The 21,482-nt window shown below is 40.4% G+C and overlaps 3 protein-coding genes and 1 non-coding gene across 14 annotated transcripts in view; 2 read left to right on the top strand and 2 right to left on the bottom strand.

Moving 5' to 3' along the window:
• Positions 1-98: 98 nt before the first annotated feature.
• LOC6626352 (uncharacterized) lies at positions 99-795 on the bottom strand. Its single transcript, XR_011417039.1, has 2 exons — positions 491-795; positions 99-158 (listed from the first exon to the last, which is right to left on the bottom strand). It is a non-coding gene; the product is annotated as an uncharacterized protein (transcript).
• Flo1 (flotillin-1) lies at positions 209-3,017 on the top strand. Of its 4 annotated transcripts, none has more exons than XM_002048701.4 (8): positions 209-479; positions 795-870; positions 938-1,292; positions 1,470-1,481; positions 1,584-2,054; positions 2,114-2,257; positions 2,321-2,485; positions 2,781-3,017. In XM_002048701.4, the coding sequence occupies exons 1-8, from the start codon at positions 428-430 to the stop codon at positions 2,796-2,798; spliced, it is 1,293 nt and encodes a 430-aa protein (XP_002048737.1). In that variant the 5' UTR covers positions 209-427; the 3' UTR covers positions 2,799-3,017. The 4 variants fall into 4 exon arrangements, with proteins under 4 accessions (XP_002048737.1, XP_070066586.1, XP_070066587.1 ...); XM_070210485.1 differs by having other exon boundaries at positions 2,321-2,554; XM_070210486.1 differs by lacking the exon at positions 1,470-1,481 and having other exon boundaries at positions 2,321-2,554.
• Positions 3,018-3,267: 250 nt separating this feature from the next.
• TER94 (Transitional endoplasmic reticulum ATPase TER94) lies at positions 3,268-7,473 on the top strand. 2 transcript variants are annotated; one of them, XM_002048702.4, is made up of 6 exons: positions 3,268-3,447; positions 4,302-4,404; positions 4,480-4,926; positions 5,100-6,689; positions 6,766-6,920; positions 6,990-7,473. In XM_002048702.4, the coding sequence occupies exons 1-6, from the start codon at positions 3,431-3,433 to the stop codon at positions 7,081-7,083; spliced, it is 2,406 nt and encodes an 801-aa protein (XP_002048738.1). In that variant the 5' UTR covers positions 3,268-3,430; the 3' UTR covers positions 7,084-7,473. The 2 variants fall into 2 exon arrangements, with proteins under 2 accessions (XP_002048738.1, XP_015029584.2); XM_015174098.3 differs by lacking the exon at positions 3,268-3,447 and adding an exon at positions 3,987-4,205.
• A 1,649-nt stretch (positions 7,474-9,122) lies between these two features.
• Positions 9,123-21,482, bottom strand: part of Pka-R2 (cAMP-dependent protein kinase type II regulatory subunit) — a 41,782-nt gene continuing 29,422 nt past the window's right edge. For 4 of the 7 annotated variants that reach the window (XM_015174080.3, XM_015174081.3, XM_015174078.3 and 1 more), the window contains 7 exons: positions 15,422-15,603; positions 14,985-15,085; positions 14,703-14,798; positions 13,861-14,008; positions 13,699-13,774; positions 13,454-13,639; positions 9,123-11,424 (listed from right to left, as the gene is read on the bottom strand). In XM_015174080.3, coding sequence (XP_015029566.1) covers positions 11,294-11,424; positions 13,454-13,639; positions 13,699-13,774; positions 13,861-14,008; positions 14,703-14,798; positions 14,985-15,085; positions 15,422-15,603 — 920 coding nt within the window. In that variant the 3' untranslated portion in view covers positions 9,123-11,293. Of the gene's footprint in view, positions 11,425-11,984; positions 12,254-13,044; positions 13,188-13,453; positions 13,640-13,698; positions 13,775-13,860; positions 14,009-14,702; positions 14,799-14,984; positions 15,086-15,421; positions 15,604-18,326; positions 18,376-21,482 lie in introns of those variants that run through there. The other 3 variants (XM_032436522.2, XM_032436521.2, XM_070210488.1) reach the window with 3 other exon arrangements.

Here is a 21,482-nt window from a genome sequence, read left to right as displayed (position 1 = left end):
TAATATTTTAAATATACATTAAGTAAATTTAAGAACCAAAAATTGCAACTGTACCTAGTTCACTTAATATTTATAGAATAAATCTTCATAAATATACATACCGAATTATTAAGAAATTACGCGCTCCTATCGGCATACAAACGACCACAAAGTCCCACCTAAGGGTTAAATCCAATAGTTAGTGCGCACTCGCAAGAGAATCTCTTTTTAGTTGCTTTTTGTGTTCTCGACGGACCGGTCGCGTTTCGCGTTCATATATCTAAAGTTACTATAAATGTACATTTGTTTTCTATTTTGATATCGAATCTCAATTGTTTATTGAAAAACGTATGCGGGTTACAGATTAATAAAGCCCAAGGGAATTGCCAACGAGCCGCAGCAACAACTCGTAATCGAAATTAAATATTTGCAATTTTAGTTTATTAAAATGACTTGGGGGTTCGTGACTTGTGGCCCAAACGAGGCATTAGTCGTATCAGGTAAATATTACCTTCAATCAATGCTAGCAGATAGCCCACAATAGGCTTTAATCAATTTTGTAAATAAATTCGACTCGGGGCAGCACCCCCAAATGACGTCACTGCTTATCGATTTTTATGTACAAGCAATTCGTAACAGTCCGAAGCCGTGCGCGCGCACATAACTGACGCCGTTGCGGCGAAAATAAACATACAAGTGCATATGTACGTGCGTATATGTTTGCTTGTATATACGACTGCCGGTGTATTTGTTTTGTTTTGATTAAATTGTAAACATTGTATTGACACATGCATTTATATCTTATTTGTTGCTAGGATGCTGTTATATGAAGCCACTGTTGGTTCCAGGCGGACGCGCCTTTGTCTGGCCAACGATTCAACAAGTACAACGGTAATTGAATAATTTGACCTTGAGGCGTGATGTCATCAAATAACGGTGTTTTTTTTTTGCATTCCAGCATTTCATTGAACACGATGACGCTGCAAGTGGAAAGCCCCTGCGTTTACACCAGCCAAGGTGTGCCCATCTCTGTGACTGGCATTGCCCAGGTGAAGGTGCAGGGCCAGAACGAGGATATGCTGTTGACAGCGTGCGAGCAGTTTCTGGGCAAATCCGAGGCCGAAATCAATCACATTGCGCTCGTCACATTGGAGGGACATCAGCGCGCCATCATGGGCTCGATGACTGTGGAGGAGATCTACAAGGATCGCAAGAAGTTCAGCAAGCAGGTGTTCGAGGTGGCATCCAGCGACTTGGCCAACATGGGCATCACCGTGGTCTCCTACACAATCAAGGATCTGCGTGACGAGGAGGTAAGCTCTCCACACCGGATTTTACCTCCCTTATTTCACTAGATTCTGCTCGGGGCATGCATTTCGATATGTTGTGACAAGTCTTTCATACGCACCACAAATTTTCCGTTTTGAGTAACCGAAATATTATGTATTTTTGCATGTATGTACATATCGACTCATGGTTTAATCAACCAGGGCGACTCCAAGGTGCGTATATAGTGCGTCCGTGTTTTGTTGAGTCCTCTAAATCCATTATATTTGTAATACCCAATGATACAACGAGCCCTCCGTTTGTTCTATTCCTTGCAGGGCTATCTGAAATCGTTGGGCATGGCGCGCACGGCTGAGGTGAAGCGCGATGCACGCATTGGCGAGGCGGAGGCACGTGCTGAGGCGCACATCAAGGAGGCCATTGCCGAGGAGCAGCGCATGGCCGCCCGTTTCCTTAACGACACCGACATTGCCAAGGCACAGCGCGACTTTGAACTGAAGCGTGCCGCCTACGATCTGGAGGTGCAAACGAAAAAGGCCGAGGCCGACATGGCATACGAGCTGCAGGCGGCCAAGACTAAGCAGCGCATCAAGGAGGAACAGATGCAGGTGAAGGTTATCGAGCGCACACAGGAGATTGCTGTGCAGGAGCAGGAAATTATGCGACGTGAAAAGGAGCTGGATGCCACGGTGCGCTGTCCAGCCGAAGCTGAAAAGTATCGTCTAGAGAAATTGGCCGAAGCCAACAAGCTGCGCGTCGTAATGGAGGCCGAAGCTGAGGCCGAATCGGTAAGGTTGCCGAGTGAATCCCTGGCCGAAGCATTGACTTAAAAACTTACCTTTTGCAGATAAAGATACGCGGTGAAGCCGAAGCATTTGCCATTGCTGCCAAGGCTAAGGCTGAGGCTGAGCAAATGGCGCAGAAGGCCGACGCTTGGCGTGAATACCGCGAAGCCGCCATGGTGGAAATGCTCTTGGACACGCTGCCGAAGGTACGCTGTGCTTCTCCAACAATTGGAAACGTATCTAATGAGTCTCCGGTTTTATGCTTTCAGGTGGCCGCCGAAGTGGCTGCGCCTTTGTCCCAGGCCAGAAAGATTACCATGGTGTCGAGTGGCCAAGGCGATATTGGTGCCGCCAAATTGACCGGCGAGATATTGCAGATTGTCAACAAGGTGCCGGAGCTGGTCAAGAACATAACTGGCGTGGACATTGCCAGGGTACGTTCCAATTCCGAGTTTATTTAAATGGAAACTTCAACAATAACTAAACAACTAAAAATGACCTAAGTAAAACAAATGGCAATCAAAAGACTTGGTAGAGAAATGTAGCGACATTATATGAAGTTCTATGATTACATATGTTTCTTCTGCAATGTGGCAATTACATATATTTACATATATATAGATGTATATATATATGTATGATTTATTGCTTTCCGCTTTTGCGTTTTCTACATATATATATATGATTTTGCTTTAATTTGATTTATCTCTTTTTTATACTTCGTTTCAGTCTGTGCATGCTGGCTAAAAGTTTGAAATCCAATATACTCTTCAAAAACAACACACCATAAATAATATTTCGAAACAAAATTGAAAGAAATTCTGCAAACAATTAAAACAAAAACGCATTTACTCGTTCGTTTCGTTCAGCAATTTTTTTTTGTATGTAACAGTGTAATTTTGCACAAAATGTCAAATGGCAAGAGCATATTTTGTATTCAATATTAATATAAGAAATATAAATGTATATGTATTTATATATGTCTTTATACAAGCGTTCTACACAACAGTGAAATAAAGAAATCTCCTTAAATGAAATCCTAACTAAAATTTTGCCAATTTTAAATAAGTGCGCCAAATAGTCGCTAACATCAATGTGGCAACGCCGTTAATATCGCTTGGTTGCATTTGTATTAATATCGATGGTTAATTCTTTTGCAAAGTTCCATTCCTAATTATCACACAACTCAGCACTTTTCCAGCGCCAAGCTGCCAACGCGTTTGTAGTCAGTCCAGTTGGCAGCCCTATGCGAACATTTAGCTAAATCATTTGTGATTTTGTTACAAAAGTTGTGCTCGATTTTTAAAGACATATAATAAAGAGTTAAACGCGCCAATTTGTATATTTAAGTTCAAAAGTTTCATCACAAATCTTTTACTATGGCTGATTCCAAGGGGTAAGTGTATATGTAACAAAAAAAACAGCGTCAAACGAAAGCCGACACAGCGCTGAGACAGCTTCAATTTCGCGCAGTCATTGGCCCTATGAGAAAAAAAAAAAAAAAAACTCAAAGGCCACATAGGAAAATTAAATGGGAACTTTCCAAGAAATAGGCGCCTTGAAATGTGACAAAAATGAGTTATTTTATATGAAACAGCGATATATGTTGATTACTTGTAAGTAATAATGCACAATTGAGACCCAAACGTTATGATTGTGAAATTGGGGCGAGCCGCAGAAAGTCGCCATTTGTCCGTTTTTCCCATTGCCTTTGTTGCATTTGTTGTTGTTGCAACCCTTTTTTTTTACCGTTTCTTTGTTGCGGCGGGACAAGTCGGACAATTGATGCCATTCCAAATGGCATCCAAGTGGGCCAGTTTGTTTACTGTCTTAGTTTGTTGCTAACAACGACAGCGTTGTGAGCTGTTTTTTTTTTTTTTTTTCCTTTCTGATTGGAAATCAAACAGAAGATTAGTCAAAAAAAATGTCCAGCGGCAACGATGAAAACAACGCCAGCGGCTCGAAGCGTTCGCTGGCCAAACAGCCGGCCGCAGGCACCGGCAACAACAGCAACAATTACAATGCAGATCAGGGCCAGAAAATGGATGTCGACATAACCGACATGGTGCGCAGCTATCGCAACGAGCAGGACGAGCTGTTGATAAAGAAAGAGAAATCGGAGCTGCCCAAGCCGCAGGTCTCCGGCGAGAAACGGTGCGCCTAGGGTCTTTCTTTTTGCATATGTGAAATTTTATTTTATTTTTGCCTCAATACACGACGAGTGCTTAACTTGATTCTCTGTCCAAGCAGCGAAGACCTGGCCACGGCAATTCTGAAGCGCAAGGATCGTCCCAATCGTTTGATTGTCGAGGAGGCGCAGAATGATGACAATTCCGTTGTGTCGCTATCGCAGGTAATCAAAAAAAAAAAAACAAAGGCCACGTCAGCAATTCCGCTTGGCTAAAACACTTGATCCGCTCGGTTTTAGGCGAAAATGGATGAGCTGCAGCTCTTCCGTGGCGACACTGTTATCCTGAAGGGCAAGCGCCGCAAGGAGACCGTCTGCATTGTGCTGTCGGATGATACCTGCCCGGATGAGAAGATACGCATGAATCGTGTTGTTCGCAACAATCTGTGCGTTCATCTGTCGGACGTGGTTTCCGTGCAATCCTGCCCGGATGTCAAGTATGGCAAGCGTGTTCGTATTTTGCCCATCGACGATACCACCGAGGGTGTTACCGGCAATCTATTTGAGATCTATTTGAAGCCCTACTTCCTGGAGGCCTATCGTCCCATACACATGGGCGACAATTTCATTGTGCGCGCCGCCATGCGGCCCATCGAGTTCAAAGTGGTGCTCACCGATCCGGAACCTTACTGCATTGTGGCGCCCGAAACGGTCATCTTTTGTGATGGTGATCCAATCAAGCGTGAGGTAAGGAAATCCTTTTGATCACAGCATGTGCAGCACAGTGGGTGACATGGCTATACATTTGGGGTGTTGGGTTTTTGGGTGCATATTAGTCATATTATCCACTGTACTGCGTACTTATTGAGTTTCTTTGTGTTCTCAATATATATATGTATATATGTTATGTTTTGCTGTAGGAGGAGGAAGAGTCCTTGAATGCTGTGGGCTACGATGATATCGGTGGTTGCCGCAAGCAGCTGGCCCAGATCAAGGAGATGGTCGAGTTGCCGCTGCGCCATCCGTCGCTCTTCAAGGCTATTGGCGTGAAGCCGCCCCGTGGCATACTCATGTATGGTCCACCCGGTACCGGTAAGACGCTAATTGCACGCGCCGTTGCCAACGAGACGGGCGCGTTCTTCTTTTTGATCAACGGACCCGAGATCATGTCCAAGCTAGCCGGTGAATCCGAATCGAATCTGCGCAAGGCATTCGAGGAGGCCGAAAAGAATTCACCGGCCATCATTTTCATTGATGAGATCGACGCTATTGCCCCCAAGCGTGACAAGACCCACGGCGAGGTGGAGCGTCGTATTGTATCCCAGCTGCTGACGCTGATGGACGGCATGAAGAAGAGCTCCCATTTGATTGTCATGGCGGCCACCAATCGGCCCAATTCCATTGATCCGGCGCTGCGTCGTTTTGGCCGTTTCGATCGTGAAATCGATATTGGCATTCCTGATGCCACCGGCCGTTTGGAGGTGCTGCGGATACACACCAAGAATATGAAGCTGCACGAGGATGTTGATCTCGAGCAGATTGCCGCCGAGACTCATGGTCATGTGGGCGCCGATTTGGCTTCGCTCTGCTCGGAGGCAGCTCTGCAACAAATCCGTGAGAAGATGGATCTGATTGATCTGGAAGATGACAAGATTGATGCCGAGGTTCTGGCCTCTTTGGCTGTGACCATGGAGAACTTCCGCTATGCAATGACCAAGTCCAGTCCGTCGGCGCTGCGCGAAACGGTTGTTGAGGTGCCCAACACCACCTGGACAGATATTGGCGGCCTGGAGAATGTCAAGAAGGAGCTACAGGAGCTGGTCCAATATCCAGTCGAGCATCCCGACAAGTTCCTCAAGTTTGGCATGCAGCCCAGCCGTGGCGTACTCTTCTACGGCCCACCCGGCTGCGGTAAGACGCTGCTCGCCAAGGCCATTGCAAACGAGTGCCAGGCGAACTTCATTTCGGTAAAGGGACCCGAGCTGCTTACCATGTGGTTCGGTGAGTCCGAGGCCAATGTGCGCGACATTTTCGACAAGGCTCGCTCTGCTGCTCCATGTGTGCTGTTCTTCGATGAGTTGGATTCAATTGCCAAGGCGCGTGGCGGCAATGTGGGCGATGCTGGCGGTGCTGCCGATCGTGTCATTAATCAGATTCTAACCGAAATGGACGGTATGGGTGCCAAGAAGAATGTGTTTATCATTGGCGCCACCAATCGGCCCGACATTATTGATCCGGCCATTTTGCGTCCGGGCCGCTTGGATCAGTTGATCTATATTCCATTGCCCGACGATAAGTCACGTGAGGCTATACTCAAGGCTAATTTGCGCAAGTCGCCGCTGGCCAAGGAGGTCGATTTGACGTATATTGCCAAGGTGACGCAGGGCTTCTCGGGCGCCGATCTGACCGAGATCTGTCAACGCGCCTGCAAGCTGGCCATTCGCCAGGCTATCGAGGCCGAGATTCGTCGCGAAAAGGATCGCGCCGAGAATCAGAACTCTGCCATGGATGTAAGTTGGAAATGAATTGCGGAAGAACTTAGTAAATTAGTCATTTTTGTATATTCTGTTTATTTCTGATTGACAGATGGATGAGGATGATCCAGTGCCAGAGATAACGCGTGCTCACTTTGAGGAGGCCATGAAATTTGCTCGCCGATCCGTTTCGGACAATGATATACGCAAATACGAGATGTTTGCACAGACTTTGCAACAGTCGCGCGGCTTTGGCCAGAACTTCAGGTGACATTTGCTTTAGCATCAACGATTTAAATGGTTATTTTATGTTGTTTTCCCATTTGCTAATTGTAGATTCCCCGGTAATACCGGCAACACCTCAGGGTCTGGCACCAATATGCCAGTCAACTCGCCGGGCGACAATGGCGATGATGATCTTTACAGTTAGATTTCTAGTTTTACACAAGACAACAACAACAAAAACACAATTTTTTAAATGAATTTTTCCTCCTAAAAAAAAGAAAAAGAAAAGAAAAACGTAAACAAAACCGAAGCAACTAAACAATTTTAAGAAAACATTCAGCGCCTGGAGGCAAATGTGGCCAACCACGTGCACCACCAACAACAACAGCAGCAGCAAAAACAACAACAACAATAATAAAAGCAAAAATAAGTAACAGACAACAACAAGAAAAAAAAACAAAAAACAAACAGCAGCAGCAACAACAACAAGAACTACACAGCGTAAAGAACATAACTCTATAAAATTTTCATACCGTTTCTGGATCAGATGCAATTTTTTGTAATTGGCGCAACCTAAAAAAAAAAAAAAACAAAACAGATCAACAAAAATACAATTAGCCTCACTTATCATTCGTGCTTTATCGGCAGTAGCTGTGCGACCGATATTGGAGTTCTATATACATTATAATGATAATAAAAAAAAATACACATACACATACATATAATGATAAATACATACATATATTAAACATCGTAAAATTATAAGTGTATTTGGAGCTACGTTTTTAAGTGAATAAAAATTATAAAGTCGGAGCATTTAACATATGGAAATTAACAAGGAGCAGCTTATGGCCACATCGCGAGTGCTCGACTAGGAAATACCCTGTTAACGGACTTTGCGTGCGTCCAGCGAATCCGGACATCAGGCTGTAGGGATAGGAATGCTATGAACGAGTATGCTTGACTGTAAATACCCCGCAAAAATGCACATAAGGCAGTTAGAAGCTCACTTGTGCTAGGAATACTCACGAACGAGTATGGTCGACTGTGAAATACCCCGCACACATGCAAATAGGATCTCACTTGAGTTACTGACGATTGCGGACATCAGGCAGTAGGAAGCGAAGGTGTTTCAGTGATAGGAATACTGTGAAATACCCCGCACACATGCACATAAGGCAGTTAGGAGCTCACTTGTCCCGCACTCATGCAAATAGGATCTCATTTGTGCTACTGACGTGTCCGGACATCAGGCAGTAGGGAGACACTTCATTGATAGGAATGCTACGGTCGAGTATGCTCGACTTGTGATATACTCCGCACACATGCACATAAGGCAGATAGGATCTCATTTGTGCTAGGAATCATCTGAACGAGTATGCTCGACTGTGAAATACCCCGCACACATACAAATTAGGCAGTTAGGATCTCACTTGCGCGTGGAATGCTTACGAACGAGTATGCTCGACTATGAAATACCCCGTAAACAGGCATACACATGCAGTTACCAAGTCAATTATTGTGCTACTTATGGTCCGACCTAAAACTGCTTGAGCAGATGATACCCTGTAAACATTAAAAACGTGCGCATCGTGTCGGGTGAGTCTTCTCTATTGACTACTACATTTAATTTACTATCAGGGGATATCTTCTGTGATTGAAAGAAAACAAAGTTATCTTTGTGTTTTATCGCTTTTATTAAACTTGTATTCATTTCGTCATGTTTGCCTCTGCTCTGTTGATTTTGTGACACATAACTCGATATCTGAAGAATAGTTTTACAATCCTATAACTTAGTATGCTATATACGATATATCCATGCCAATTGCTGCGCTTAAATGACACCAAAATTCAAATCAAATCGTTCAAATGAAATGCAAACAAATTGCAAATTTGACTTTTAGCTTGCCTCTTCTTTTTTTATTTTATTTTTGTTTATTTTTTATCAGCAGCTGCTTTGTGGCGCCTCAATTGATTAAATTTTCCTTAATTTATAAACGCCTATTGCAAAGTTCCAATGAAATTTTCTTATGCATTTTTTTTAGTTGCTTTTTTTTGCAGTGTCTACACTTGAAATATGCTCATTAAATACATACATATTTAGTTTTTTTTTTTGTTTTTGTTTTTGCTTTCTTTTTGTTACACATACATAATTAGTAAACGCTTTATGCTTTAATTACAACACAACAGTTAAAATACAAATAGGTTTTCAATTTTATTTTAGCGCGTTTTTCTGGCTTGTTGTTTTTTTTTTTTTTGTTGACAAATTCATTTTTTATTGATTTATTTCTTTGAGCTTTGCTTGTCGTCGTGTATGTGTGTGTGTGTATGGCTTTGGGTTGTGCGAGAGTGTGTGCGTGTGTGTGTGTGTGAGTGTGCGTGTTGTATATTTGGAAGAAAATGGCCAGCACTTTCAGCTTTCTTATATAATTAGGTTCGCTTCATACTATCATGAATTTATGATATTTCCTTTTATTTGTTTATTTATTTCTTGTTGATAATATTACGCTTCTTGTTGCTATAAATGTTGTTGTTGTTTTTTTTTTTTATTATTTCAAGAATTTGTTGCTTTTAAAGTCTTGAACATAGACTAGACACCAATTATGTGGGATTAAACATACTTTTTTTTGCTATTATTTTATTTATTTTATTTTTTTTTTAATTTTTGTCACATGTAACAAGTTTTTAAATTTATGATATTTGCTTTTCTTTATGTTAAATATTCCTTTTATGTTTTGTTTTTGTTTTTTTTTTTAATAGTTTTGTGAACACCTGTCGACTGTTGGTATGCCAGTTAAATTGTTTATATATATATACTATATATATATATATATATATGCTTTTACATAACTACAAAGTACATTTAAGTAATTTGTTATTGATTAACGGTCTAAGATTTGTTTTAGTTACGCATTTTACAAACAATAAAGTAACGTTTACAAAGTACTGGAGTTTGGGTTTACCAAATATTAAGCTCATTCAGTTTATATATATATATATAAATATTTAAAAACATTCGCATGTCTCCATATAGATATATGCATATGTATGTGTGTGCGGTTAGAGTAGAGTCGAACGTGGGCAACCTCCTCAAGTGGGCCTAGGATGGGGCTGAGCTTGAATCGGTGCCAAAAAAAAAAAATAATAATAAAATAAAAGAGAAAGCACAACGCAAACATATAAGAAGAACTCTACTAAGTACACAACTAGGCCTTTTGATATTGCTTTGCTTTTTCTCTAACTACAATACCCTATATAAGTAGTACACTCGTGTCTAGCCCAAACAAAACCATGTTTTTTTCCATTTTTTTTTTTATTTTTATAGATATCGTATGTTTTTTTTTCTCTCTAAATTTGATCCCATGCAACGTATATAGTGATTGTGCCTTTAGCCTTTTGTAGAGCCAATTGAAATTGAAAACGGATTTGTTGTAATTGAAATTTTGCTTATATTGAGATCGGCTTTGGTTTGATATTGTGGAAGAGCTAGTTACTCTGCAAAGCTTCTTTCCTTTTATTCCTTCTAACTTTCTTCTTGTCCCTGGAGAGGCGTGGGTTTAGGGAGCATAACATTCGGTTTTTGCGTGTCTCAAATATATGTGTACATATATATATTTTAAAACAATTTCAAAAGTATTTACGTTTGCTTTTCTTTTTTGTTTTTAAAGCAATTTTTTACATATATATATATATATAGACTAGTACAATGATTGGTTTTTTTTTGTTTTACTTTATTTTATAAATAAATTAGATTTGTTTTATGCATATGTGTGGGTTTTCACTTTATATATATAAGTATTTAGATTTGTATTTTTAGATATAAACTCTTTTGCTTGATGTGTTTCCATTTGCGCTTATTTGATATATATGTCTATATATATATATATATAAATATTTTTATTTATATATATGCGACTCGCAAAGTCAAAAAACGAGTTTTTTTTATGGTATTCTTCTTCTTCTTTGCTGCTATATATTGTGCTAAATTATGCGTAAATCAAGCGATAACAAATTAGTATCATAATAATAATAATAATAATAGTTTAAAAATACAATTGCTAATACATACATAGAATATATTTGTGTTTTTGTGTGCTCAACTCATTATGATTATCATTATCATCATTATCATTATCATTAGCATTAGCGTATTATCTTTATCATTGTTTGTGTATTTCATTAACCAGCCTCAGCTTAAAACATAATTAAAACAAGTTTTTACTTTTATTTATATATAGGGTATATGTGTCTGTCTGTTTGTGTGTGTGTGTGTGTTTGGTTTGCGCTTGTTGTTGTTATTTGTTGTTGTTGTTGTTGCAGAGTCCATTCAAAACCCATTAGCCTGGTTGTTGTTGTGTTTGTTGTTATAGCTGCTGCTTGTTGCTGTTGTTGTTGTGGTTTGTTGTTCAGACTTTTTATCGTGTATCGGTGATATTATTTTTGCTGCCAAATATCTTAAGCAGCTGCGACTCATAGTCATCAATATTGCGCTTCATGATATCCATGCAGGGTCCAAGCAGACGCTCGAATGCTCTCACATCGAGAACTGTGCGAAGAAAAGCGAACAATTAAATTATAGAAATTGCTTTTATAATCTAATATAATATATATAAATTGTATACATAGAGACCGGCACACACACTCACATAAATAAAACATGCCTTAAGCTTGTAACAAACAACATTTAATAATATTATTATTAGTAAACATGACAGAAAATTATGCATGCCCAGAGATGAAAGAGTGCCAACACAGGAATTCACACGGCCCTTAAATGTAAGCTCTTGAACCCTTCAACCACAGGCGCCTCGACCCATAAATATTATATGGAGCTGCGCTTACCAATCACAATTGAAATGCTCTTTCGAGTTATTCGATTTTCATTTATATATATCTAGTTTTTTTTTTTTTTTTTATTTTTTGGGCAATGTCTGTGTCGGCAGCAGACATTTGGCTGTGGGCTAGGCAAACGTTGCGTATACGTGTTATTTTCTATGCCTTTCTGTCTGTGTGTGTGTGTGTGTGTGTGTGTGTGGGTGTGCTGAGTTTTTGCGTGTGTCAATTTGTGAATGCACAAAATAACTAAAAAGGAAAACTGCATATAAATTGAAATTTATTCGGCAACCGTAAAATTTTTAATGACAGCTCTTGCGCCTCTTTTCATTACTTTCGCTACACAACAAATTTGAACAAACATTCGTTAAATAATAAAAAAACAAAATAGGTATTATATGTATTAATTGAGCTTGACTGATTTCACAGGTTGGTATTGCGACGCGCCATTTCGGTAAACATTTGCTCGTACATGAGTATGTTGCGCTTGAGCACGTCGGTGAGGAAGCCCAGGATGCGTTCGAAGGCATCTGTGTCTAGGACTAGGACGGAATTCTTAAATTAAAACTAAAACTATTTAACTACAAAACACTACAACGAGGGGATTTTCGGGGGTGTGTAAAATGAATACAACACGTGTGTTTGTGTGTGTGCACACTTGAAGTGAAACCATTTAATGCGACTGTGAAACAATTTTAATAGTTTGTGCACAAATTCTGAAGGCCCTTCTATGCGATTTTCATGAATTAAAGTGGCGCGCAAGATTTACAAAGCTGGTAAGACTAAATATATTTCTTTCTGTTGGTTATTTCTCCCTAGTTTCTCTTTTAGTTTCTCTTTCTCTCCCTTTTATTACATCTCTCCCTCTCTCTCTCTCTCTTTCTCTCTCTCTCTCTCTCTCTCTCTTTCTCTCTCTCTCTCTCTCTCTCTCTCTCTCTCTCTTAGTTTCTCTTAGATCCTCTTTTTTCTGAGTAGAATTCACTCTTTGGTCCTCTTCCTCCTTATCCCCCTTTTAGTTCATCTTTCTCTCTCTCTCTCTCTCGCTCTTTCAGTACATTTCCCTCTGATTTCCGATTCGGCTCTCCTTTTCTGATCAGATCTCCCTCAATGCATTTTTCGTTGTTCATTGTCTAACATTCTCTCTTTCAATCCTTCTCCTTATTTTATATAGCGCCTTTCTATGCGATTCTCAAAAATTGAAGAAATGTTTTGATGTCATTTAGTGATATTTATATATAAAGTGATATAACAAAGTGAGAGTGTTAAACAAGTGTGCACACATAGTTATTGGATGGCGTATACATCACCCCGTTCCCCTCGCAAGTAAATGGGCGGCCATTAAGCCCAACTAGACGGCCTGTAGGCTATCAAAGTAGGCGCGCAGATCGAGTTCCAGATAGCGATAGTCGCATATGCCGCGCTGCATGATATGGCTGCAGCGGCCCAGCAGTCGCTCAAAGCAAACAACATCCAAAACTACACACAAATTACACACATTACACACGGTACACAACACAACACAACACAACACAACACAACATAAAACACAACAACACAATACAAGTGCAAAAATGAGCGCCGGGATAAGTGCATAAACAAAAGTACGGGATAAATAGAAAATAAACAAAAGAAAACAAAAACAAAATGTAAGAAAAAGCATTAAAACAGCTGGCTAGGATTCTGGGCGACGCCCATAAGCGAGGCACTAAAAGAGGCATCCCGTCTAGCTGGGATGGACTTACATGCGAGCTTAACAACGCCGCCTGTGGCGTAAACGGAAGCAGCGCGTGGCCGATGTGTGACCAGGGCCAGTTCGCCAAAGTATTGACCCTTGCCCAATTTGGATATCTCGATTTCCGTATCCTCCTGATCCATGCGCACCGACACGGTGCCCTCCTCGATGAAGTACATGCCATCGGCGGCATCACCTGCAACACGAACAAAGCGTAACTAAACCAGCTTCGGAGTCCATCAGACTGTTGCATACCCTGCTTGATAATCTGCTCACCATCCTCGTAGGTCTTGGAGACCAAAGCATCGGCCAGATTCATGCGCTCGTAGTTCTGTGTCGGGTAAGTGCATATATTTGTTATATCATTATTTGGGATTTGGAATTCGGTAATTGAGAGTTTCGCTGCTTTAGACTCACCTGCAATGCCTTTAGCATGGGCACACTGTTTAGCAGCTCCTCGTACATTTTTCGCTTCTTGAACGCCGACTTGAGCAAAATGCGTCGGAATGTTTGACGATCCATGGCCCAGAGTAGGCCGCTGGTTTCCGCCTGTACGGTGGCCGCCCTGAAAATTGAATTACCAAAAATTAGTTTAGAAATAAAAGGCTTTTACTCAATTTAACCATTTTTGTACGAGAGATAGGCTCAGCAAGGGCTTGAGGTATATTCTGCTACAGTTTGGTCGAATTAATTCCTAATTTCTAATGTTCTTTGTCTAGTGTATAGTGTCTAATGTCTAATGTCTATTGTCTACTGTATGATGACTAATGGCTAATGACTAATGACTAAAGAGCAATGGCTAATGACTAATTGCTAATGTCTACTGTTTAATGTCTAATGTCTAATTATTAATGTCTAATGACTAATGTCTAATGTCTAATGTCTATGGTCTCTGGTCTATTAGGGCTATGATCTATTAGATCTATGCCTAAGTCTTAATTCCCTTTGTCACATTTGGCTGTTAAACTGTTTTGTGTAAACGTTTAAAACAAATCTCTCACAAACGCAGTTCAAATTTAAAAATTTTCCCTTTATTTTCACACCATCTCACACACAAAGCCCCTGCAACGAATTTGTGTGCACACATACAAAGTGCCAAGTGTCAAATTGAAATCAAAAAAATTGTATAATTAGCACCTTTCATGCGTAGACAGTGGGTGTAAATAGTACGCTGCACATTAAGCGAGCAAACACGCTACAGATATAAATGTTTATCCAGCAGATACAAGATACAAATGTATAGAATGTTATTTGCTTACCTGGGCATATTGTAGAGCAGCGCTAATTCGCCAAATAATCCGGTGTGGTTGTAGGTGCTAATGTGTTTATCATTTATATAGACTTTATAGATGCCACTGTGAAAGAGACAGCAAATGATAGGGAGCGAGAGAGAGAGAGAGAAAAAGAGAATTGAGCATGCGAATTGCGCGAATATTGCGAATGCAAATTAATTGCGGATACGCCGTGCGGTCTTCAAATAATGTTGCCTACTTGTTGGGGCGCGGTCAAGCACGGCGTATACGCAATTTGCTGGCACTTACGATTCAATAACATAAAAATTATCGCCATCATCGCCCTGGCGTATGATGTAATCGCCCGGCAGCACCTTCCGCTCGAACATCGCGTCCAGCACTTGATTCATCTGCGTGCAACGAAACAGAAAATAGCCAAAAGGCATTTTAGAGCTGCTTTGTTAGAGGAAAAGAGAAAGGGTGTGGGGGGGGGGAGTAGACACACACACCTGCACACACATACACATAGCCAGGCAGACAAACCGCAAGCAACGTGATTCGGTTTTTGCGGCCGTCTGCATTGGAGCAAACTCTTTGGCTTTTGTGTTTTGGTCGTGTTTCGTGTGGAATTTTGCCCCTAAAATATGCGAAAGATTTATGCGCTTAGCGTACACGGGAGGAGCGAGGTGAGCGTGGTAAGCGGAAGGTATGGTAGTAGGTAAAGGGGGTATGGGGTATGGGCGCACCTGTTCCTTCTCGAGCGAACGGAAGAGCAGCACATTCTTCACCGACTCGATGAGACGCGCCCGCTGTTCATCTGTCTTGGGGAATATGGCAGTGGCGCCCTCATCATCGTCGTCCGCCTCCGGATCGTATGCCTCGGCGAACACAGATTTGCGACGTGTGCTTTGTACTGTTGGCGGTTCCGCTGTAATTAGAAATTAAATTGGTTTAACTAACTTGCATAATTAAATAATTTGGAGTATGCCTTATATACATACAGTATGAGCTTTGGTTAAATAACCCAGCTTAATTTTAAATAGTTTGAGAGAATAGATATCAGGGGAAAGGTTAGAAGACTTCTATATCTTTTAAACACTTGCGTTTTCTATTAAAAATAGTTCTCAAAATTTAATATCTCTTCATATAATGTCGTTTATATTTTGTGAAGTGTTTGCCAGCTATCGCAAGCTAACTAAGATTTTTCTTGGATTATTCAAATCTTAAATACAAATAATTTGAAGACTATCCAAATCCGAAACCGATAAATGCGCTATGGATACTACAATTAAGTCTATTTGGTTATTTTTCCATCTATAAAAAGACCTGAACGTTCATAAATTTTTTAATGAGTATTTGTCAGATTAACTTGCAATGCAAAAGTTAGAAGATTTATATTTCTATTTTATTGTAATCCCAGCTTAAGAGATTTGAATAAACGTTCCTAATTTATCGGGCGCCAATAATCGAATTAAATACATTAATTAAAAATTCATTAATATATCATAAACAAATTGCTAATTGTATAGCTAGAGCTAAGAATATACGAGAGTCTGCCTAAAGATATCAGACTATTGGTTGGAGTATTTCAATCTTAGTTTAAAATAACTAGAAATTGAGCAAGCATCGAAGGCAATCGAGATTTATGAACGATTATTAAATTTCGATACTATCGATTCGGCTGCAGTTCGTTTTCCAGCACTAAAAAGCTCTACATTTTCTCTAATCGATATTTTTCATTGTATTCTAAATTCGAATATTATTTGTCAGTTATTTTACCCTTATTCTATTAAAAATAACTTTATATTTATCACACCTATAAATGAGTCTCAGATTATAAAATTGATTTGCTCTAACAATTTTTTTAGCAAGCATTGCGCAAAGTTCTTTGTTCATATCGCAAATTATTCGGTTCGTATGCCCAAGTTTCTAATCGATGAACACATTTTTAGGGCGAAAATGTTTTGTAGAATGTGACTAATTAATACAAATGGCCTGGCCGGACATTGCGACTAAGTGAATGTCTCTATTGAGGACAATGTCCTGCGCCCCAGTTTGACTTTCATGTTTGTGCTCATTAACTAAAGTACACACAGGATGTTTAGTTGGCTGGCAGATGGGGGAAGGAGCGCTTCGCTTTTTGGCTTAATTATATTAAATAGCTGAGTGGAGCAGAAAGAATAACGATGAGGGGAGCTACGGGCAAGCGGAGAGGCGGAGAGTGAGAGTGAAATGGAATTGATAGACAGCAACCCGCTGTTGATGCCGGATGCGCTGCTTCTGCTGCTGCTGCTGTTCCTCACATGATTGTCATCTTGAGGCCATCAAAGTATTAGCCGGGGAACGAATGTGTTGCCACACAACACATCAAGCTTTGCGTCAGCAATTTTAGTTGTTGTTGCTGTTGTTGTTGTTAGTTTTGCTAACCAGCTGCGTCAAGTTGCTAGAAACTGTCTCAGCAAATCGAATAGTTGAGCGACACAAAATGCACTTGCTGTAAATGGAAATGGAGGAGTGGCAACGAGGTCTGTCCAGCTGCCCACACAACTGGCGATAGATGGATGGATGTGTGCACAAAAGATACACACACACACACACAGCAGCCCACATATGTAGATACATTTTGTATCTGTATCTGCATCTGCATACATTATAATTGCGCCTCGTTGGCAGTTTTATAGCTGTGTCTCGCCCAAGTCGTATATAGGCTACTCTGGCACTTCTTAAGCTTTGATGATGCATCAACAACAACAACAAGCAACAACAACAGGCAACAACAACAACATGCAACTCGCTTGACTGCATCCGGCAACAGTAAACGGTAAAATGTTTGCAATTCATCATCGTGAAGAGCCGAGACGAGAAGACATTCAGACAAACAGATGGTTTAAGAGAAAAACCCAACTAAAACCAATTGCGGCAATTATTCATTTTTCCCCAGCGCACACACATATTGAGCTCGCTTTCACGAGTGCAAATATCTTATATATATATAAAGTATATTACTTTTTATTATGCTTATCATATACCCTTTGCGTAGCTTCTTATGGCAATTCTGTTAAGTAATGTGCAAATGCTTTGGAATGATGCAACTGCTGAATCTATAAAGTATCTGTATTAGGGACGCAAGCTGGTTCGATTCACAATTCGGTTCATGAACATGATTTTTCTTCCATGAAACCAGTTTGTTGTTCGTCGTGTTTTGTGGTGGCTTTTCATATATTTTCAATAGACAATTTATATTTTTTTAATTGACAATTCTAGTGAAAATATTGCAAGACGTACGGGTTTTTCTAAATGTGATCCATATTAAAAAATGAAATCAAGAAAATTTCGTACCCTGACAAATACATTTGGTTTGGTTAAGCTTTAGCAAGAATATCTTTAAGATCAGCCTAATATATGTCAGAGATTGTATTCTATTTTCGGCAGCTGTTAGTTTTTGTGTTTTTATTTCTGTCGATCCATAAACCTACACATATATATGTGTATATCTATCATATATGCGATGGCTATAATTGTTATTTGCGACGTGTCTGACCAAAATGTGTGTTTTTTGCACTCGTATTTGGCAAGTTGTTATTTGTGTTATTTCAGTTAAAACAACTTTTGAACAATTTTTTTTTTGTTTTTTTTTTTTTTATTGCTTACCGGCCAATAGATTGCTGGACACTTGCGTAGACATTATGCAGTGCACTCAATATATCAATAACTTTAGTTTTTTGTATATGGCTTTTCAGTGCGTGTAGTTTCAGTTACAATTTTGCAGCCTCGCATAAAATTGTTGGGGAAGGGGGAACAAAAATTGAAACCAGTTGAGCGCGAACAAGTTTTCAGAAAACTAAAACTGAAGCTGAAAACTCAAGGTGAAAACTCGAATGTGTGTGCACAATAAATACATAAATGCGAAATGTTTTTCGCACTGTCACACGCTGCGTATGCGTAATAAATATTTATGCACTTGGCCAAAACTTAAGGCCCGATTGCGATACTGCGATTGTTTTTAGCTGAGAAATCACAACGCGCACACTTCACACTTTACAAAATTTATCAATTACTAAGCAAAAAAAAAAAAAACAAACAAAAAATGAAATCAAATTCTGTTTGCTTTGCCATTCGCTTAAAGTCGTGTCAAGTGTGGCACTAAGCCAGTTTAATGATGCACTAACCCACACACGCGCGCAATCAAGCGCACACACACACACACACACACACGTAAATATATATATCCATGTATAGCTGAAAAGTCTTGAATCCTTCAGCTGAAGCTCTTGAATAGGGGAAGTAGAAAGCTCGATTGCATGACTGACAGCCAAGTATTTATATCAGCTAGCCTTGTGACAGGATGTGGACAACGAACAGGATATGCCGCCCACAGCTGCTTATGTTAGAGTATGCTGAAGTTTTGGCAGGCCATATGACAGCTTGTGGCTTAGCTGGGCACAAATTTGATTTGACTTGATTTGATTTGCGGTTAATAATTCAATGCACATTTCACTTGCGCTCAAAACGAGTTATTAACTAACTACATTAAGCCACAGATTTGAGACACATAATTGCAGCTTTGTTGCGGCCTTTCACATTTTCTGTGCAGTTTTTTGTCGCATGGCTTATATCGTGTTAAGCTTTAACTTTTCTTAACGTTAATTTCCAAAAGTTCAGGTTTCGGCTTAACACAAGCAAAACGAACTGAAATAACAAGAACCGCTTTGGTTCATCGCGCTGGCAGCCCTGGCTGACAAATGGTTCAGTTCAGGCGCTGGTGGTTCGTTGGAAGGTTCACGGCAGAGGAACTCCTGTCTCGAACCGGTTCAGTTGGCAACCAGTTGACAGACTTTATTTACACACAATAAGCATTAAATTGATTTATTTTATTTTACGGAAAAGTTTAAATATTATACTTATGGCCAAGCTATTGATGATATAAGCAAATATATTATTAGTTATGCCAACAAAGCTATTTAATTAAGTGCAAATTATAATGGAATGTCAACACGTTTGCCAAACCAATTTACTTGGGAATTTGAGCAGACATATTTTATTTAATGAACAACTTAACAAACAATAAGCACTTTATGTAGTTACGTTTAATATTTGTTTAGTTATGTGCCAGTAAATTAAAATAAAATCAATTATGGCTTAAATATGGCTGTAAATCCACACACACACACACACACACGCACGGCAAACACACGCGATAAAATTTAATTAAAAAAAAAAAAAAATTGCAAATAAAAGTCGACTGCATTAATTTGGTTAAGCGGAATGAGAGACGCGACGATGACGCGAATGAGATTTGAAATGCGAATGCTAATAGCTTGACGATGACACAGAAGATGACTGACTGACAGACTGACTGACTGACAGACTGACTGACTGTCGCACTAACTGTGTTGTCTCCTGTGACGTTTGGTTAACGACTAAAGCGGATGCTGTAACCGCAGCAGCCTTTGAGCCAGGCACGAATGGTCGGCACAAACCGTCAAAAGAAAAGGCGGAAATAGTGCCTGTAAGTAGGCAATGCCTGTCAGCCATGTGTGAGTGTGTGTGTATGTGTGAGTTTTGTGGTTGTGTGCGGTTAGCTGTACGACTACATATTAATAAGTAGAAAGAGAGAGAGAGAGAGAGATAGAGAGAGAGAGCGAGAGAGAGCAAACCTTTGTCTCGATTAACATGAACAGTTTTGTTGTGGTGCCTGTGTGTTTTTTTTTTTTATATTTATCATTAAGCGCAACAGGAGGCGCACAAACAGGACACACACACACATACATACACACACACGCATACACATGAAACACACCACACATACACACACACAACATGGCCAACCATTTCCGTGCTGCTGCAAACGCCGTTGGCATGTCAATAATGTTCGAAATGTAACTGCCAAGCGAAAGCCATGTCAGCGCGCGTGGGCGTGACAGCGCCTTAATACCCAGCCACACACCAACCCTCCCCCCTTACTTATGTGTGTGTGCCTGTTGAAGCGTGCGGCAGTCGGGCACAAACTGCGAGGCAGCCGCTGCTCATCCGCATGCTTCAATGGGCGCTCATTGCTTTAACCCCTGTCTCTCTCTCCCCTTCTCTCTTTCTCTCCCTCTTTTGCGCTGCTTTTGCCTTTTTTGTGGGCAACGTGAGCGTTAATAAAATGTACAACATGCTTAGCACACACACACACACACACATAGGCACAGGCACTCGCACACCTTATTAAGCCACATTTTGGCACCCGCAAAAAATTGTTGTGCGTATACTTAATATTTTTTTTATAAGCAGTTAAGTTATTTGTGTGTGCGTGCGTGCAGCGCTTAAAGCGTATTTAAATCAAAAACAGCTAGGCTGACCATAAATAGACATCAAAGCGCTGCAAGGGGCGTGGCACACACACACACCCATACACAGACAAATATAGAATTCTCTCTGAGCTATTTGCGTGCCGCTCTTACGCTCAGCTGAACTCATGAGGGCTTCACTGAGCAAAGCCAAGAACAATTTTGCAGCAGCCGGGCAAAAAAAAAAGGTCAATGCGGCGAGGCTGATAGTGAGACGAGTCCAATGCGAGCTTCAATTAAATGTCAAGCGTGCCGTGTACAATAATGCCTCCTCGCACATATATATATTAGATATGTATACATACATAAAGCTGACGGAAAGGCAGGCAGCAGCTCCCGAAGAGCTCGAAAGTTGAAACCCTTACAATAGCTTCCTTTTAAGACCCCAATACGCACTGCCATGGCAATTCCACCCCTAAGTGAATAAAATGGCTAGGAATTGCTTCAATTTCGCATTTTAAGCTTCATTTGAAAA

Source organism: Drosophila virilis, chromosome 5, assembly GCF_030788295.1.
Source record: "Drosophila virilis strain 15010-1051.87 chromosome 5, Dvir_AGI_RSII-ME, whole genome shotgun sequence".
In the NCBI taxonomy this organism is placed as follows: Eukaryota; Metazoa; Arthropoda; class Insecta; order Diptera; family Drosophilidae; genus Drosophila; species Drosophila virilis.
This window is presented reverse-complemented; position numbering and strand designations above follow the sequence as displayed.